Source organism: Triturus cristatus, chromosome 11 (assembly GCF_964204655.1).
Source record: "Triturus cristatus chromosome 11, aTriCri1.1, whole genome shotgun sequence".
Taxonomy (NCBI): domain Eukaryota; kingdom Metazoa; phylum Chordata; class Amphibia; order Caudata; family Salamandridae; genus Triturus; species Triturus cristatus.
The window spans coordinates 1,133,963,138-1,133,979,831 of record NC_140594.1 but is presented as its reverse complement, the minus strand read 5'-3'; the positions used below and the strand labels follow the sequence as shown (position 1 = coordinate 1,133,979,831).

Sequence of the window (16,694 nt, the reverse complement as noted above, 5' to 3'; positions counted from 1 at the left end):
GCGTGTCCTCGAGTCCCCCTCGGTCCTCTGGGCAAGGCCAAGGTGACGCCGCTCCGGCGGCTGCTGGCCCTGGTGGCGCCGCTGGGGCCGGCTAGAGGTTGGGGTAGTCCCCGGGCCCCCCTCGTCCCTGCACGCTGGCGGCTGCCTCGTCGGAGGTCGAGTCGACGCCGTTCCTTAGCCGCCCCAGCTCCAGTCTCCTGCGCCGTGAGTTGTGGCAGAGGTTGTTCCGGCGTCCCCTTCGGTGCCGGTCGACGTTGACCTGACACCGGTCGCGGACTCTACGGCGCCGGGCCGGTGTCGGGTCATTGAGTCGTCTTCAGATGCTCCCTCTTCCCCAGAGGTTCGGCGCTTGTCGGTCTCGTCTTCTCCGGAGACGGGCCGCCGCGTCGTGGAGTTTTCCCCGACATCTTCCAAAGACGGCTCATCGGCGTCGCCGCGCCTCCAGTCTTCGCCGGAAGGTCCTCAGGTTCCCCATTCCTCCGCCACCCCTCCTCCTCCTCCTTTTTGGGCTTGGCCTTTCCTTCCTTCGATTGGCCTGGGGGACGGCCGCCTTAGTTTCCAGCCGTTGCCCACCGGGGAACTGCTTTCCCCTCCACGGGGCCCTACGGAGGCCGGTGCTGCTTTTGCTTGAGCTGTTTCCACGGCAGCGGGGATCTTGCGCATGGGCGATCCAGCTGCCCATCCCCACAGAACATCTTCTTGAAGTCCTCCATCAGGGTTATGGGGGTAGGGAGCTGCTTCTTCCCTTTGAGGCTTCGCACCTGTCTTTTGGGGGTGGCCCGCCACGGGGGACCTGGTGCCCCAGCCGCTTCTGCACCGTCCTGCACCGGTCTGTCTTTCCCTCCACCAGGGGCCCTCTTTTGCAGACTGCCTTTCCCTCCCTGCCATCGTTGTTGTTCCCGCCGTCCCGCGAGGCCCGCTGGTTGGATTCCTGGAGGCGCAATATCTTCGCCTCCACACTCGTCGTGTTTTGGCAAAGGCCACTTCTTGATTGTGGGACTCGGCAGAGTCCCTTATGTCTGCCGCTTCTCAGGAGGGTGCCTGTGTTGATCTGAGGCACCATGTGTTGGATGGCCGGGAGCTGGCGTCCTTTATTCTTCTCTCGGCTCTGGACGTTTCGGAGGTGCTTGGTCGTACCATGGCAACTACTTCTGTGGCCCTTCGTTGCCATGCCTGGCTCCGGGATAGTGTTTTCCCGGACAACGTGAGGGAATGGTTGGTGGATCTTCCTTTTGATGGCACTCTTTTGTTGCACGCCCCTGCGGATTCTGCCATTCAGAGGTTTCCTGCGGGGCTTCACCCCCCTCCTCCTCCTCCGTGACCTGTGAGTCGGTCTGTGTTAGGGAGTTGTTCTTCCGTTGTTGTACTGGGGCCTTGTACCGAGCACTGTAGGCCCTGAGTTTAGGCCTTCTGTCACTTCATTATTGGCTGCTTGACAAGCCATCTGCGTTTTTTTTCTCCGCAGGATCTTCTGTTTGTCCTCTGCTGCGGAAACTTTTTCCTAAGAGGGTTCCCATGTTCTGGGACGTAACATGCCGTATGTGTGGTAATGGTGGGCTATTATATAGCTTTATCATGTGCTGGGGAGGTGTAGTCGTCCTTCGGACTTCTGCTCTACGTGGCGTTACGATATGTAGCGATCTTCCTGCTGGCGGTTTTGGAGTGGCTTGCGTTGCACCCCAGGCCTTACATCTCCTGGATCGCTGTGTCTCGGGCCTGGTCAGGTCTGCTGTCTAAGGCCTTCCGTTGTCGCGGTTTCGCACTTCTGTTCTTCTTCTTTCTTTTTCCTAGTTCCTCTTCATTCGGGTGTCAATGCGTGCGGGCCCCTCTCGTGGGGCGAGTCCTAGCCCTTCTTGGCCCCTCCTGGCCTCTGCCTTCGGCTGACGTCTAGTTGGTCCTGGGTGCACTGTTCAGTGGTGTTGTCTGCTGCTGGCTGTCATGCCAGTGCAGGCCTGTTTGTTCTGCTACACCATTGTGGCCTTTGATGTGTTCTCATGTGCCTTTCTTCTTCCGTCTGCACTTTTGTCGCTGGAGTTGTCCCTGCCTTGTCCGCTGCTTACGGCTGGGGTTTGTTCAGCTCTGTTCTGTCACTGTGTCTGTGTTTCTTCAGGGGTGCCCTGCCTCCGGTTCTACCTCTTCTCCCTAGGGTTTGAGGTGGTGCTTGCGTTCCTTGGGGCTTTTCGGGCGCTTTCTGCCCCTGCGGAGTGTTGGGCAGTTCTCCTTTGGTGGAGCTTAGGATATCCTGGCCTTTCCTTTCCTGTTCCTGTGACATGTCCCCTGCTGGGGCTCTGTGTCTCTCCGGGTGGGGGGGGGGTTCTCTCGCAGGCCCTCCTCTCTTCTGGGTATGGCTAGGGTATCTATTCTACGTTAAGGAATCTGCGGCTAGTAGTCTCTATCAGATGTACAAGTTACTTACCTTCGGTAACGATGTATCTGGTAGAGACGGTTCTAGCCGCAGATTCCTTCACGACATGCCCTTCCTCCCCGTTCTGCGAGGACCCTCTGCTTGGGTTTCTGCAGTCGCCTCCCTCAGGGTGGCTTGTCTTCGTTTTCTTCCGGTCAGGCTTCCCTCTAGCTGGTTTCTCTCCAGCATGAGGGTCCACTTTTGCTCTTCCCTCTGGGGAAAGTGTTTCTGGTTCCCTACCGGTCTCCTTCGTTAGGGGTTCTTTTACCTGTCCTTTGGCCTCCTGCTCCATTCAGGGGTTGTGGCCCTTCTTGTCAGTGTAGTTTGCGGATGGTTTACCTGACCTTTGACCTCCGGATCCATTCAGGGGTTATGGCCCTCCTTGACGCTGTGGTCTGCGGATGGATTTTCTGTCCTTTGACTTCCTGCTCCTTTCAGGAGGTATGGCCATCCTTGGCTGTGTGGTCTGGGGGTGCCTTGCTGTTGCTCCTCTGTTCCGCGCTGTGGCCCTTCCCTTTGTGGTTGTGATTGCAGACTCTCTCTATCTCTCTCTCTTGCTGTCACAGCGCTTTCACATGCTTGTGCCTCAAGGATGGCTTTTGCCTTGGCTTGCAAGGTGGTTCCGTGGAGTGGTGCCTTGTGCTTTTCTTGCTATGGCTTCGCTGCTCTGGGCTTCTGGTGCGTTACTGCCACCTGGTGTTTTAGCCTTGCACAGTTGTTCCTCCGAGTGGTGATCTGCTCTTTTCCTGCTCTGGCCTGCTGTTGTCGCCTTCTGGTGCTTGGTGCCATCTGGTGATGTTTCTCGCCTTTTGTTTTTCTCTATTTTCTTCTCCGTTTTTTTTGCACCCTGTTCCCATGCTCTTCTCAGTTTTTTTGTGATGGCTCCGCGTTGTGGCGCAGAAACATTCTCCAAAGCAAACGGACATCGGCGCGCCAGGGTGGGTGTTAGAATTGGGGATCTCTGGTTGGCACAGGTAGGTACTTGTGACAAGCAGGGACCCTCTCCTCTAGTCAGGGTAAGGGGTTACACTCCTAACACAACTCCTGCTCACCCTCTAGGTAGCTTGGCGCGAGCAGACAAGGCTTATCTCAGGGTGTTACAGGTTAAGCATTTGTGACCACATACAGTAACTCAGTGAAAACACCACAAATGGACTCCACACTGGGATTATCAAAAATAAGTATTTTTATATAGTAAGACTTGGCACAAGACCTAATAACGATAAAAAGACCCACAATACTATTGGCAATAAGCAGTTCTGGTTTCAAGCGTAATTTCAAGGTTCTATGCGGTTCGTTCCTCTTCGTACGGGGATAAGAGATGCTTAAGAACGGGTTTTACAACGCTTCAGACGCTCCGGTGCGACGCGTACACCCTGCGGTGCTTAAGAACGGGTCTCACAACGCTGCAGACGCTCCGGTGCGAAGCGTACACCCTGCGGTGCTTAAGGCGTACACAGTACCTTGTCTTGGGGGGTTCGTCACGGACGATGTGGGGAAACCAAACGCGTTGTACGGTGCGATGTCCTCCTGTTACGGTGCGAGCTAAGGCTCGTTGGGGGCCTCAGTCGCGTTGTTCGAGGGGACGATGCATAGGTACTGTGCTCTTGATGTTCGTTGCGGCGTACGAGCCGTACCTTGAGAGCGGCGCCTTTTCCTTAAGCGCGGTGCGAAGCAGGCAGTACGCTCCAATTGTGACCGACGTACCCAGCCACTCTACGCGCTGCAGCCTGCACACAACAGGGGTAGGGGGGCACGCTTGAGTGTACGATTCGAAGAGGGGGGAAAACCAGGTACGGGGCGAAGTCCTTCCTTTACGGTGCGAGCTACGGCTCGTAGGGGGCCACAAAGTCACGTTGTTCGGGCCGGACATCTGGGCACAGGCTTTCCAATGTACGCGTCGATCGATGAGACGCACACTTCTCTCGACTTCGGCGCTACGGTGCGAACGGTGGTTCTCTGCAGCGTTTCTCAAGGCGGTGAAGTCCACTGGTCCTGGGACTTCGTTAAGGGGGCAAGCTCAGTCACAAGCCCTTGGAGATCTTAAAAGCACAAGTTGAAATAAAGTTTCTTAGCAATCTTTCTCCTCTCCTTCAGCAGCAAGGCAACCACTGCAGACCAATCCCCCAGGTCAGGGACAGTACTCCTCCTACAGTTTTCCCGGTTCCTTCTCCTCAAGCAGAGGTTTGTCTTGTCAGCAGCATCTGATTTCTTAGGAGCAGGGCTCCTATAATTATACTACATTTCTTTTGTTCTTTGCGGCCAGGGGGCCTTTGCCTAGTTCAGTCCGGTTTCTGAGCACTTTGTTGACATGATGCAGGCTTCTGCTTTCGGTGTGCAGGGCAGAGACATCAGACGCTCGCTCCGCAGGAGGTGGAGCCAGCATTGTTGTGGTAGAGCACAGCCCTATTCAAAGTCCAGGTGTACTCCTCCCACCCATCCTGGTGTAATCTTCCTATTCACCACCTGGCTGCCCAGCCTGTCTCCTGGAATTCCCCAGCCCTGTCACTCACACAAACCAGACAGCAGATACACATCAGCGCAGAGGCGGGCTGAAATGGTTAGGCAAGCAAATGCCAACTTTCTAAAAGTGGCATTTGCAAACACAGAACATTAAAATAAACCTTGCTAAAATATGTATTTTATTATTCTGAGTTCAGGCATACTAAACTCGAATTCCTACCATGTTCCCTGAGTCCGCAAGGATTATAGAGTATAATAATTCCAGCAGCCCATTCTGGCCTATGGGGAACAGGTAGCCTTACAATAGTGAAAAACGAAAATGGCTGTAATTCACTATTAGGACATGCCACACATATCAGGGCTTGTCCTACCTTATGTTTACAATGCACCCTGCCCTTGGGCCTACCATAGGGGTGACTAATATGAAGTTAAGGGAAGGTTTAGGGACTGGCGAGTGGGTGCACTTGCCCAGTCAGCATGACAGTACCAGACTGCACGCAGGTTCTGCAATGGCAGACCTAGACACATTTTACCAGGCCGCTTCTGTGGGTGGCACAACCAGTGCTGCAAGCCCACCAGCAGCATTTGTATTTACAAGCCCTGGGCACTCCTGTTACACTTTACTGGGGTCTGACAGTAAACCAAATAAGCCAATCATGGAATCCAACCAACATATATATTTTATACAGGGAGCACTTGCACTGTGGCACTGGCTGTCAGTGGCACAGTGCTCTGAGCAGCTAACACCAGCAAAAACATGAGGCACAACGACAAAAAAGTGTAAGGGAGACTCACGCCAAGGTGCCAGGTCTAACAGTGGGGCTTATGTGACCTCGCTGACGTCACGCCCCCGGCGCGCAGAGATTCTGGGCCAGTAAGTTGTCCGGGTCCAGTCTCACACCTGGGGATAATTCTACGTTAAGGAATCTGCGGCTAGAACCGTCTCTACCAGATACACCGTTACTGAAGGTAAGTAACTTGTACTACAGAAACAAGAATTGTGAATCTAATGGTTGCCAACAAGTAGTATAAGGTGTTTGTTTGCCACTGATAGTGTGTGGAATCCTTGTGGTTTGGAGGTGGGCAATTTGCACTCCGTATTCCGCAGATAAATCACTTTCTCAGTATGGTGGTGGGTGGACCGCCAAAACATACTTTTGTAGATTGACCAGGTGTTGTATAACTTACTGTTATATGACATGACAGCACAGAGTCACTCTTTTCCCATTTACATAGTCACTTGGAAAATTAGCAGGATAGTAATCCACAGAAAGCTAGAACTCTACTGGCATTTTTTTAAAATAGATATAAAAAGAAGTGCATAACTTTAGGATACACACTGATTCAAATCTATTGACTACAAACATGCATGTAAAAGCGAGCACTGCTGCAGAGCGTCTTACTTCCCATATTCCAGGGGTCCGGCAACTCTCATTAGAAGGAACCTGAATTTGTCCTGCATAAAGTGTTACCCCAGCGGACGATCAATATATTTTAGTACAAGGAACACTGGGAGAAACACTGGTCACCTTGATATATAGCTACAGCCCAAATACAGTTTGCCCCAATTCTTTAATGAGTGGCGACAGAGTGCACCTGCATCACACACCATACGATTATTGGGGAAACTTATTTCGACACTTTCCTAACTTTCACAGTGGATACTAGACCTCGGACAATTGCACCTAAAAGGATTGGGCAAATTATAAGGCAGCATGATCTTTGTTTCATAAAGGTATAATAGCTTCGAGACACCAAGAGCTTCACATTCTATTCTAGGATACACAATTCTATGTTGAATACCGACTTCTGATTGATGTTAGACGTATGCACATAATCCAGCAGTAAAAGGAATTTACCAAGGTCTTTATAAAAATCATTTCTCCTTACTGCTGTCAATAATGACCCCTAGATCTTTCTATGGGGGTCATACTCTGTAATTTCCCTCTGAAGCAATGCTGGGTGTTATGGAGATGTAAAACAGGCCATATCGCAATATTGAGGCATTGAGCGGGACGCCTTCAAAGCACTCTTTATAGGAGTTTGCATGGCTAAACTTTAAGAGATTCTAAAGCCTATTAAAAGGCCATCCATCTCACCTGAGCTGGAGGTATTCTTAGAGTTGGAGGTAAGGTATGCAGAGACAAGGAAGGTATAACTATTCGAAGAACTGAACAGTACATTATTGGATTTCGTAGATGAACAATACCGTGAGGTTTAGTTCATGGACAAATTAGCCACAGGCATGATCTGCTGCTATGAGGGGGTGGCAGTGCTAATGGAGTACCATGAAAGGAGTGATTCGTTTAGTGGGTTTAATGGATGTAACAGAAAGAAGACAGGGGTTCGTTTATGACACTGAGGATATATTCTGAATCTCTTTCCTGAATTTCATTTGAAGATCGATCGCTTGACACCTGAGGGACATAGAGTGTGGGTATCTAAATAAAGCTGCTTGTCCCCATTAGCAGAACTTATATCTACTAATAAAAAAAATGCTAGGGGATGGTCATGATGTCCTAATCGTCTGGTAACTCTTCCTTACCTTGTTTGAAGTGGACGTTGATGCACTACTAAAGCCTCAGAAAACAGCATCTTGTTGTGGATAAGTTAGTTTTGCAAATTAAGAACACATTACTGTTTTTGTACTAAATATATACAGAGATACAGAAGAATTACGAAGGCCCGAAACACTACCCTTATCTCAGGACCGGGAAAGACAACAGGCAATGCGGAGTCATCCAGACAGGACAGAGAGGTAAACAGTTAATTTCCATTGCTTTTGATTATTTAAATATTTTGATGAAAATATTTGTTTATTTATTGGATCTATCAGTGGTTTTTTCCCAAAGTCTTTACAGTGGCCCCATTATAAAGGCTTTGGATAAAATGCAATGGTCCAAAAACATTTTCTCGATTCTTCCGTTGGCTAAAGTAATTGTATTACATGTATCGTCAAGTATTCCACTCCAGAAGATATCACAAATCAAGATTCTTCATGTACTCAAACTCTACCATGGATCTGCATAACTAAAGTTGTCCTATTCCTATAATTCACCAAGGCTCCCGAGATTGACCATTGTAAACCTGTGGTCGGTAAGACTGTATAGGTTTCAAAGAATTGGTGCAACAACCATTTATAGGCAAACCTCAACCCTTTCTGCTTGAGACTCAAGTAATTTCTTAGCGTTTGTTGCAGAGCCTAAAAAAGACAAACAAGTGATCAATCACCTTTGTGCTTTAACTTCCTGGTAGCAGCGAGAGAACCTTGTGAAATATTGATATTGGTAGCTTAAGCATCCTCCCGTTTTGAAGGGGGACAGGGGAGGGACAGAAGGGGGGGGCAGGCAGGGATTGGCAAGAGTGTAGAAATACCTTTGTTTCTAGTTACCACAGGTGTACTCCAATTAGGACTACTAATTGTGACTAATGCACTTGCAAAATGATAATTTCCGTTATCACTGAGATGACATTAAGCCATTATCAAGTGTTCATCTAAACTCTGAAGTGCCAACAAGGTTCCCCAGCCCTCTAGAGCTTGAGTCAATTGTGCTTCCACCCCTCCTGGACTCCCCAAAGTTGACTGCAGGGCCTGTGCACGCAGGCCCCCTCAACCGCAACTGCTCCAGTTAGGAAAAACCTGACGCCCAAGGACTACCTGCACCCGTTGCCCCTGGGCCTTGGAGAAGAGGACTAAAGGTGTCTCTACCCCCCCCCCCCCCTCTTCTAACTGCCAGTCTCTGCCCCCACACCCCAATCATATGAAGTTCCCCAGTTGAGATATGGCTTTCCAGTGATATGTTCTTAACAAAAACTAAAAATGATTAAATGATGTTGATGAAGGAAGTGTATTGTGTGTTATAGGGCCCAGGTTGATGCTTCATACCTGCTGTCGTTGGCGTCCAATTCTCACCAGGTAAGTTGCTGATTCTTTGCCTTTTAAGCTCTGGTCCTACACTAAGGGTTCCTTGATATTATGCACGGTAAATATTGTCTGAATTTGACTTGGCCTGGAATAACTAATGATATTTGGGTCTGTTTTTAGTTGAAATAAAGATGATCTAATTTACATCATTAAATCATTTTGTCTCTTGCTAAGTTGCTTATACATTTTATCAGTTCCAAACATTTTTAATTATTAGAAGTATAAAAGACTCACCTGCCTGTATTCAGGACTGTGACTTGCAGTTTATGTAATGTAGTGACCTCTGCAATTGGAGTTCAAGGACATAAAATATTTTGCTATTAAAACTTTCTCAGTGTTATCTCTATGGAAAGATATAATGGGCTTATGAAACGCTTTAGGCAGCTTGATGTAAATAGATTTTTCATTGGGTGCCGAAAAATAATTTAAATATTTTTAAATTGACTAGTTGATCACAGCTTTTTATTTTTAATTCTTTATTTTTACAGTGTTTCCTTTTTAACATAGTTGTCTCACCCTTCAAAGCTCATTGCTTGCCTGAAAAGTAGGAGACCCTAAGGTGATCTCAGCCTAACTTCTGTTGAAGAATTATTAGCTTGAGTAGAGGCATAAGAAGGTCCACTCTTCTTTGCCATCAATGTCACAACCCAAAAAGCAAATATTTCATGATGCCTCTCTTTAATCTAAGCAAATGGGAGCCCCTCTTTACCTAAAAAGTGACATAGTACTGTCATTGACACTCATAACAGCTGTGTCCCCCTATACGGTGATCTCTATATTTTCCGCTGACTGCCGGTAGGGGTTGTCCCTCTAAGGGGAGGCTCTGCACTCTTGCAAAGACTTGAGAAAGTGTTGCAGCAACGGATTCATGTTTTATGGAGCCCCGATAGTAGTTCAGGCTCACGTATGAGCATTGATTTTGTAGGTTGGTATCACCTTTGCCAGAGGTTATGGCTTAATGACATCCCAGCATCTACAATCCTTAGCGTGTCATAAGAATACTGATGCGGAAGTGATTCCAGCAGCGACAGAACTGCCCTTCTGTGAGGTTGCTGGTTGTATTTAATAACATTTACCTGAATAAAATATCCACTGCAACTTACTCAGTGAATCCTACGGTCTTCATTGCATGTCTGCAACATAGATATATTTCAATGGGTTTTCAGCATCTTTTTATCCAACTTTTATGTATGTCTTTAGTGCTTCTTCACCCAAAGCTTGTATTTCTCTCATCAGAAAGGCCCTTCTAGTTGTATTTGTATTTCCTTCATGCTGGTGCATGGTGAGGTTAATATTGCTTCCAATCTGAAATTTTCTGGTGTTTCTTTGTTCTGTCTCCAAGTTGCGAGTCACCTAGTGAATCGTCATTGAGTCTGTTAATGTATGTGAGGCTAGTAATACAGCCTTGCTGTGTTCTTGGACTCTCTGGCTGGCCATCACACACAGCGGAAGAATTTGTACAGGTTTGGCTCCCATGGTCCACGAAGTTCATGGCAAATTGTTCGTGAAAGGAGAGGGAACTTTGCATCTTTTATCAGGAACAAAGTCTCTGTGCCTCTGCAGCGATTTGAGCTTGGACTTTAAGATAGAACTGATGTTTTCTGTGAGTGTCCACAGAGACTTGAAAAAGCAAAGAGGGACAAGCTCATTATTTCCTTCGAGGACAGGTGGGTGTGGACTGCACTATAGAAAACCCTGTTTTGCTTAGTGAAGCTCTCAGCTGACCCTGTAGGCAGAAGAAGCCAGTAAGCATGGTTTTAGGATCTGCATTCTGCACTGTATCCAGTATACACTAGAAAACCTACTTTTCTCAAGTCCTTAAGAACGAGATTTAGAAGGGCCTTGAACAGATGTTTCAGCACTCTTAGTTATGAAGTAGAATGAAAATATGGATATATATTAGTGTACAAGAATTTATTTGACGTAGTGAAGAACACTACTGTCATGTGATGGGATAAAAATAAAATAGTCTATCTGTGAAATTACTAAAATAGACTGCGCGAGGGCTAGCAAGGAGTGATTCTACTGTGTTGTAAGTTGAGCTTCTGAACATAGGGTGCAAAGCTTACGTTTACTGGAAATGCATGGTTAGCGTGAAAAATAAGGAGTGTCACTTTAGTTATGTAAATAGTTTCCAGGATTTATTTGCTCTTTTGAAACAGATGCTCTTACTGTAGTGGAAGTAACAGTCATGGATAAATATGTTGTCCTGCAGACAGAAAACCCCTTGCCATTTCACTCTGAAAATTAAAGGGAATGGATTGTTTGTAGTGTATGCCATCTCCCCGCATGTAAAAGGAAGAAAAGAGAACCGCTACAGAGGCTGTTTAGAGGCTTGTTTCCGTAGTGTTGGAACAATAATTATGATCCATGAGATTTAACACGATTGCTAACTTTCTTGCCTGACTGGATGTTTGAGTTTCATAGCAGTTGCTGAGCCAGTATTCAAAGGAGTTAACATGGAAAGAAAAGAATGTCAGTGTGAGAAACCCAACACTTATGCATTGCGTCTGAAATTTAAACCAATTAATTTACTGTATCAATCCCAGTATTACATCACCCAATTACAGACCAGGTTCGTTCCATTTATCCCTGCACCAGTCACCTGTCATGGTGTCCCTTGTTGACCAAGGCAATATTTATGGGAATTAAATTTACTAACACATCTATAAAGTGGGAGCAAGAAGGTCAATCATGAGTGTTTCTCTCTCTCTCTGTCTGTCTCTCTTTCTTTCATCCTTGTCCATTATTTTGCCGTACCATGGCACAAAAAAGTGTCAGAAGCTACCCTTTCTGATGGATACTTCTAACAGCAGATGCTTCACCTTGTGAATATTTCCAGATGCCAAACTGGATCTGAAGAGTTTTCTCACCATTGCTCCTGGGGGTGGCTTTGTGGAGCTCCATTTCGACTCCATCCCGTCCAGGAAGTGTTGAAGGAGCTACATGTAAGCGCCACCTCTACACGCTGACATGAGTTCCTTTCTTTTCGTGACTTCGGAGACGTATCCATTACTACCACCTCCTTCCTCGACAGTTGACAAGTTTAATTTTTTTTAAATCTTTCTCCAGTATGCAATGGAAATTTCATACTTAAAACCACAGGCTTTATTCAATGCATGGATTGTTGTAAGCAAATGTCTGTGACCGATTCCAACAAGATGTCCCTCTGCTGTCTAGGGTCTGGCCATGACACTCAAGTCATGCAGGAGTGTGACTTGATGAATCTGAAGGCGGGTTTGTTCCAAACTCTCCCCTCTCCTGAAGTTGCAAGTGTGTCAAGGTGCCCTGTGATCTCACTTCCTGTCTCCTGCTGAGGAACTTCAAATAATCTTGCTGCGCCCGAGTTCCCGGGCCCAGCGGCACTGCCGCAACAAATTTGAGGCATTTAAGATACCATGCTTCACATCCTAGGCACCTAACCAGTTCCCTCTGGTGTATCTTGGTGCCTCACGGATCTATGGAATCTTCCAGCTAGGTTACCACCTGCAAGCCTGCCTCTGGTGCCGACTAAACCTTCAGAACCCGCTGCAGGTTCAGCACCAACTCTGCAGTCAATCCCATGCCATGAACCTTGCCAGTCCCTGCTATGTCGATACCAGTGCTGAGGAGGACGTCAAGCTCATAGTTCTGTCCGACTCTGAACATAATCAGTCCCGACTTCAATCGAAGGCTCAAATTAATTCAGCTCCTCTGTGCCTGGCCAAGACAGCCCTTTTGCCTCGAGGCTGCCTCCTTCATGGACACTTCGGCAAAACCTTGTTTGTGCTCACCAGTGAATATACAAGTGGCACATCGTCATAAGCCAGCTTTTGGTGCTCCTGCCTTCCTTATGCAGCACCCTCTTCTGGAGAGCCTGGTGGTAAAAGGCTCCACTAGAACCCAAACCCAATTCTTTCCCTTTCACCTTCCAGATAGGGAGAAGATGATGGAAGCAAGTAGTAAAGGGATGTTTTCCTTAACCAGCCTTGCCCCTAGATCCATCAATGCTAGCTGCTTGCTAGGATGCTAATCCCATGCATTATAGGACAATATCGCTGATATTATGCCTGCAGTCCTGGAGGAGTTCAGGGTCAGTTTGTCCCTGACCTTTCAAGATGGTCAACACGCAGTGAAGTAGGTCATCTGCTCTGGACTCAACACCACTGACTGCTTGGATAGGGTAATAAGTACTACTGGTGTTTCGGGTGACATTCGGGCATCATGAATGGACATGCCATTTGATGGCACCTGTATCTTTAAGGACAGGACAGACTCTCCCTTGGAGCGCTTCAAAGAAAACAGCCACAGCCCACTCCCATGCACCAGTTTTCTTTACCAGTTAAGTTTGCTTTTTTTGAGGTTTCGGAAGGGGCTTGGTTCAACTCCAAGGCCCACCTCCATAGCAACAGACCACTCTATACCCCCCCTGTCTTTTCGAGGCTGGGGTCAGCGATCCAGTCGACAACCTCCAAGCCCTCAGGGGCAGCTTATTGCTCAGACCTGCCTACTGCCACCATACCATTTTAGCTTTCAATCGGTCGCACCTGGCCATGTTGGAAGCAGGATACGGTATTACCTTCACAGGTGATAGAGCATCAAATTGACAGATAAGTCCTTCAGATAGTCCAACAAGGATATGCCCTACCATTCCTCCCTGACACGCTGCATATTCCATCTACATCACCGCGGATATCGGAGGTCCATTTATCCATTTTGCAGGAGTAAGTCCAGGCTCTTTTGGACAAAAGAACCTTAGCAAGGGTTCCTGCATCTGAAACAGTGTCCAGATGTTACTACTGTTAATTCCTAGTGCTAAAAAAGGACAGAATTCTACATCCTATTTTAGATCTTCCCATCTCAGTTTCTTCTTGGTAAAGGACAAATTGAAGATGCTAGCAATGGCCCAAGTTCTGTCTGCCCTGGTTCCAGAAGACTGGATTGTAGCACGGGATCTGCAAGATGCCTATTTTCACATTCAAGTCCTGCAGCCCGAAGATGTTATCTGTGGTTCATGGTGGGCCAGGAGTATTCTCCGTTTTCCATGTTGCCCTTTGGCCTTACCAGCAACCCTTGGATGTTCACGGAAGTGATGGCGATGGTTGCAGCACATCTTTGAAGGTTGATACCATTCTTCCCCTACATTGACCATTGGCTGTTAAAGGTGGGCTTACCATAGTCCGTTGTAGACCACCTGTAGATGATGGCAAAACTCCTAACATCTTTGAAGGATCAACTTGAAGTCACACCTGACTTCTTCAGAGTTCATCAGAGCTTTCCTGGATATGGGGCAGTTCCAAGCCTCCGGTTCAGCGAGTCCAGGACATTCAGGCCATAATCCCAATGTTGCATCCTCGGCCCTGGGTCTCAGTGAGAGTGTCTCTGACACTTCTTAGCGTTTTGCGTGTCGACTATGCAAGAAGGCACATTCGGGCTATATAATGGGCTCTGAAGTCTGTGGGCTGAGCACCACCAAGGAAACCTGCCAGATTCCATCCAGGTTTCGGAGTAAACTACAAAAGACTTGCAGTGGCAGCATCTCAGTGGCATTTGGATCAGTGGCCTATCCCACCAGGAGTGGACGATGGTGGCGGATGCATCACTGGTGGGTTGGGGAGTTCATCTCGGAGGGGTGGAGATCAGACGGCTCTGGTTGCTGACCGAGACCCACTTCCACATCAATCTATCAGAGTTTTGGGCCATTCACTTTGTGTTGAAGGCCTTCCTGTTGACCATCAGAAAAGGCTACTTCAGGTCCACGTGGACAACACCAGGACCATGTGGTACTGCATAAGTCTGAGTCCTGTGCCAGGAGGCCTTGAGGTTCTGGAACTGTCTGGAACTGCTAGATTTTTAAACAGTGCAGGTAAACTCAGCTGAAAACACCTACCAGATCATGAGAGGTGACGCAGGGCATCTTCCAACAATGGGGAGAACCCCGGCTCGATCTCTTTACCTCTGTTGCGAATGTGCAATGTCAACACTTAGCGCACCCGAGTTCCCAAGTGCACTCTCTCTTGGAGAAGCCTTCCGATTAGAGTGGCACTCAGGTCTTATGCATGCCTTCCCGCCACTGCCTCTCATGCACAGATTTCTAAAGATCAGAACAAGCGAGTCCAAGTCCTCCTACTGGCTCCGGATTTTGTACCCAGAACTTCTGTGCATGAGCATCTCTCCTCTGATCAGGCTGCTGCTCCGGGAGGATCATCTATTGCGCTGCAGCAGAGCAGGGTCCTTCAACTGAGCCCTTGCAATCTATATCTTCATGCGCAGGGACAAAGTTGTGACAGGTGACTGTCTACGCTCTCCCTCCAGATGTAGCGGATGTCATTCTAGCAGCTACATGTCTGCAAACATTGTTTGCTCCGGAAATAAGTTTTTGTCCTCGTGTAACTCCTGCCATACAGACCCATTACCTAGTGAAGTTCTACATTGGTGCTGTCTTTAGCCCTGAAAGGACTTGCCATAGGCATTGTTAAAGGTTATTTGTCAGCTCTGTCTGAGTTTACCTGACCAGCTGTCCTTGTTTAAATTACCAGTTTGATGCTTTTTCTTAAAGGTCTGCTTAACTTTCCACCCAAACCCTCTGTGATGCTGAAGTGGGAACTTCATTTGGTTCTCACTTTCCTTATGTGCATTCCTTGAATTTCCTGACTCCCAGAACAGTCTTTCTTGTAACAGTAACATGTTTGTTGCATGAGTCAGCTACAAACTCTGTTTATCCACAATACACCACCTATTTCCCGGTGTTGCAACTAAAGCAACATTCTTTCAAAAGGTAGTGCCGGACTATTTATTGGCTGGATGATCAGCTCTTTGTGAGGTTTACTGGGGCAAAGATGGTTAAGACTGTGCAGAAAAGGGTCATATCAAGGTAAGTAATTCCCTGGTTTAATATTTGCTTCACATTGGCCGAGAAGCAGCCCCTGGCCGGAAGGTTGGAGTGATCACTCATCCCTAGCCATGGCTTCTACCACTGCTTTGGCACGCAGAGTACCTGTTCTGGACATCTGCCTGGCCGTAACATTAGCGCCAATTTTTGTATGTGCAGAAATCAGTACTGCCTTGTTAGCCAGGTCCAGAGAAGGGCTCCTTGCTTGTTCCAGTCTGCAAGATTTGCTGGTTTGAGCCATTCCCCACACCCATCACCTTGGGAGGTGCTGCTTTGGCATCTACTTACAAGGTGAGGAATCCGCAGTTATAAATATCCATCAGAAGAACATATTTCTTGCCTTCAGTAACACTCTGTCTAGTGGACACTAACCGCAGATTCCTCACCACCCTGCCGCCCTCCCATTCTGTGGAATGTACTCTTTCATTTATAAATAGCAAAAGGTTCCAATTTAAAGATCTACACACTGTCATCTCTGCAAAGGAGACACTTAAACGGCGGACTGTTGCTTCTGCACCTCACGCTAGTTTCAAATGTAGTAGAGATCCTGCGCAACAAGCCCGGGCACCAGCCGTCAAGTAATGCCTCTGTGGTTTGGATCCTAAATGAAGCAAGGGGTGGGCTTGCACCAGGTAATGAAGTCCAGAGAATTGGTATTAGGTTTCAAAATAGTCTTTATTTCCAATTGATTCATTCTCACGAAATGGGAGAATTACACTCAGCCAATGCGTCTCGTTCTCACATGGAGAACTTCATCAGGGCTCAAGAAGGCGAGTATCCTCACGATACTGGAATTTTGCTACACAGAGAGTGCGCTTCAATTGGGTACACTGGGCGCAGTGTAGGACGTTAAAGCAGAGTCCCGCCTCTGGTCATAGGTCTAAATAAAGGCGAGTATCCTCACAATAAGGAAGCGTAGCTACACCAAATATGCTCCAGAAAAGTACAAAAGGGCGCAGTGTAGAAGGTACACGAAGCCGGGTTCGGCCTCTGATCATAGGTCTGTGATGAACGAAGAAAGTGTAGATGAT

The 16,694-nt window shown here is 47.7% G+C and overlaps 1 protein-coding gene across 24 annotated transcripts in view; it reads left to right on the top strand.

Moving 5' to 3' along the window:
* The window catches only part of LRCH3 (leucine rich repeats and calponin homology domain containing 3), a 516,524-nt gene that overhangs the window by 277,097 nt on the left and 222,733 nt on the right, over positions 1-16,694 (top strand). For all 24 annotated transcript variants that reach the window (XM_085635769.1, XM_085635764.1, XM_085635771.1 and 21 more), the window contains exons 11-12: positions 7,530-7,625; positions 8,732-8,783. In XM_085635769.1, the coding sequence (XP_085491895.1) occupies positions 7,530-7,625; positions 8,732-8,783 (148 nt within the window). The remainder of the gene's footprint in view (positions 1-7,529; positions 7,626-8,731; positions 8,784-16,694) is intronic.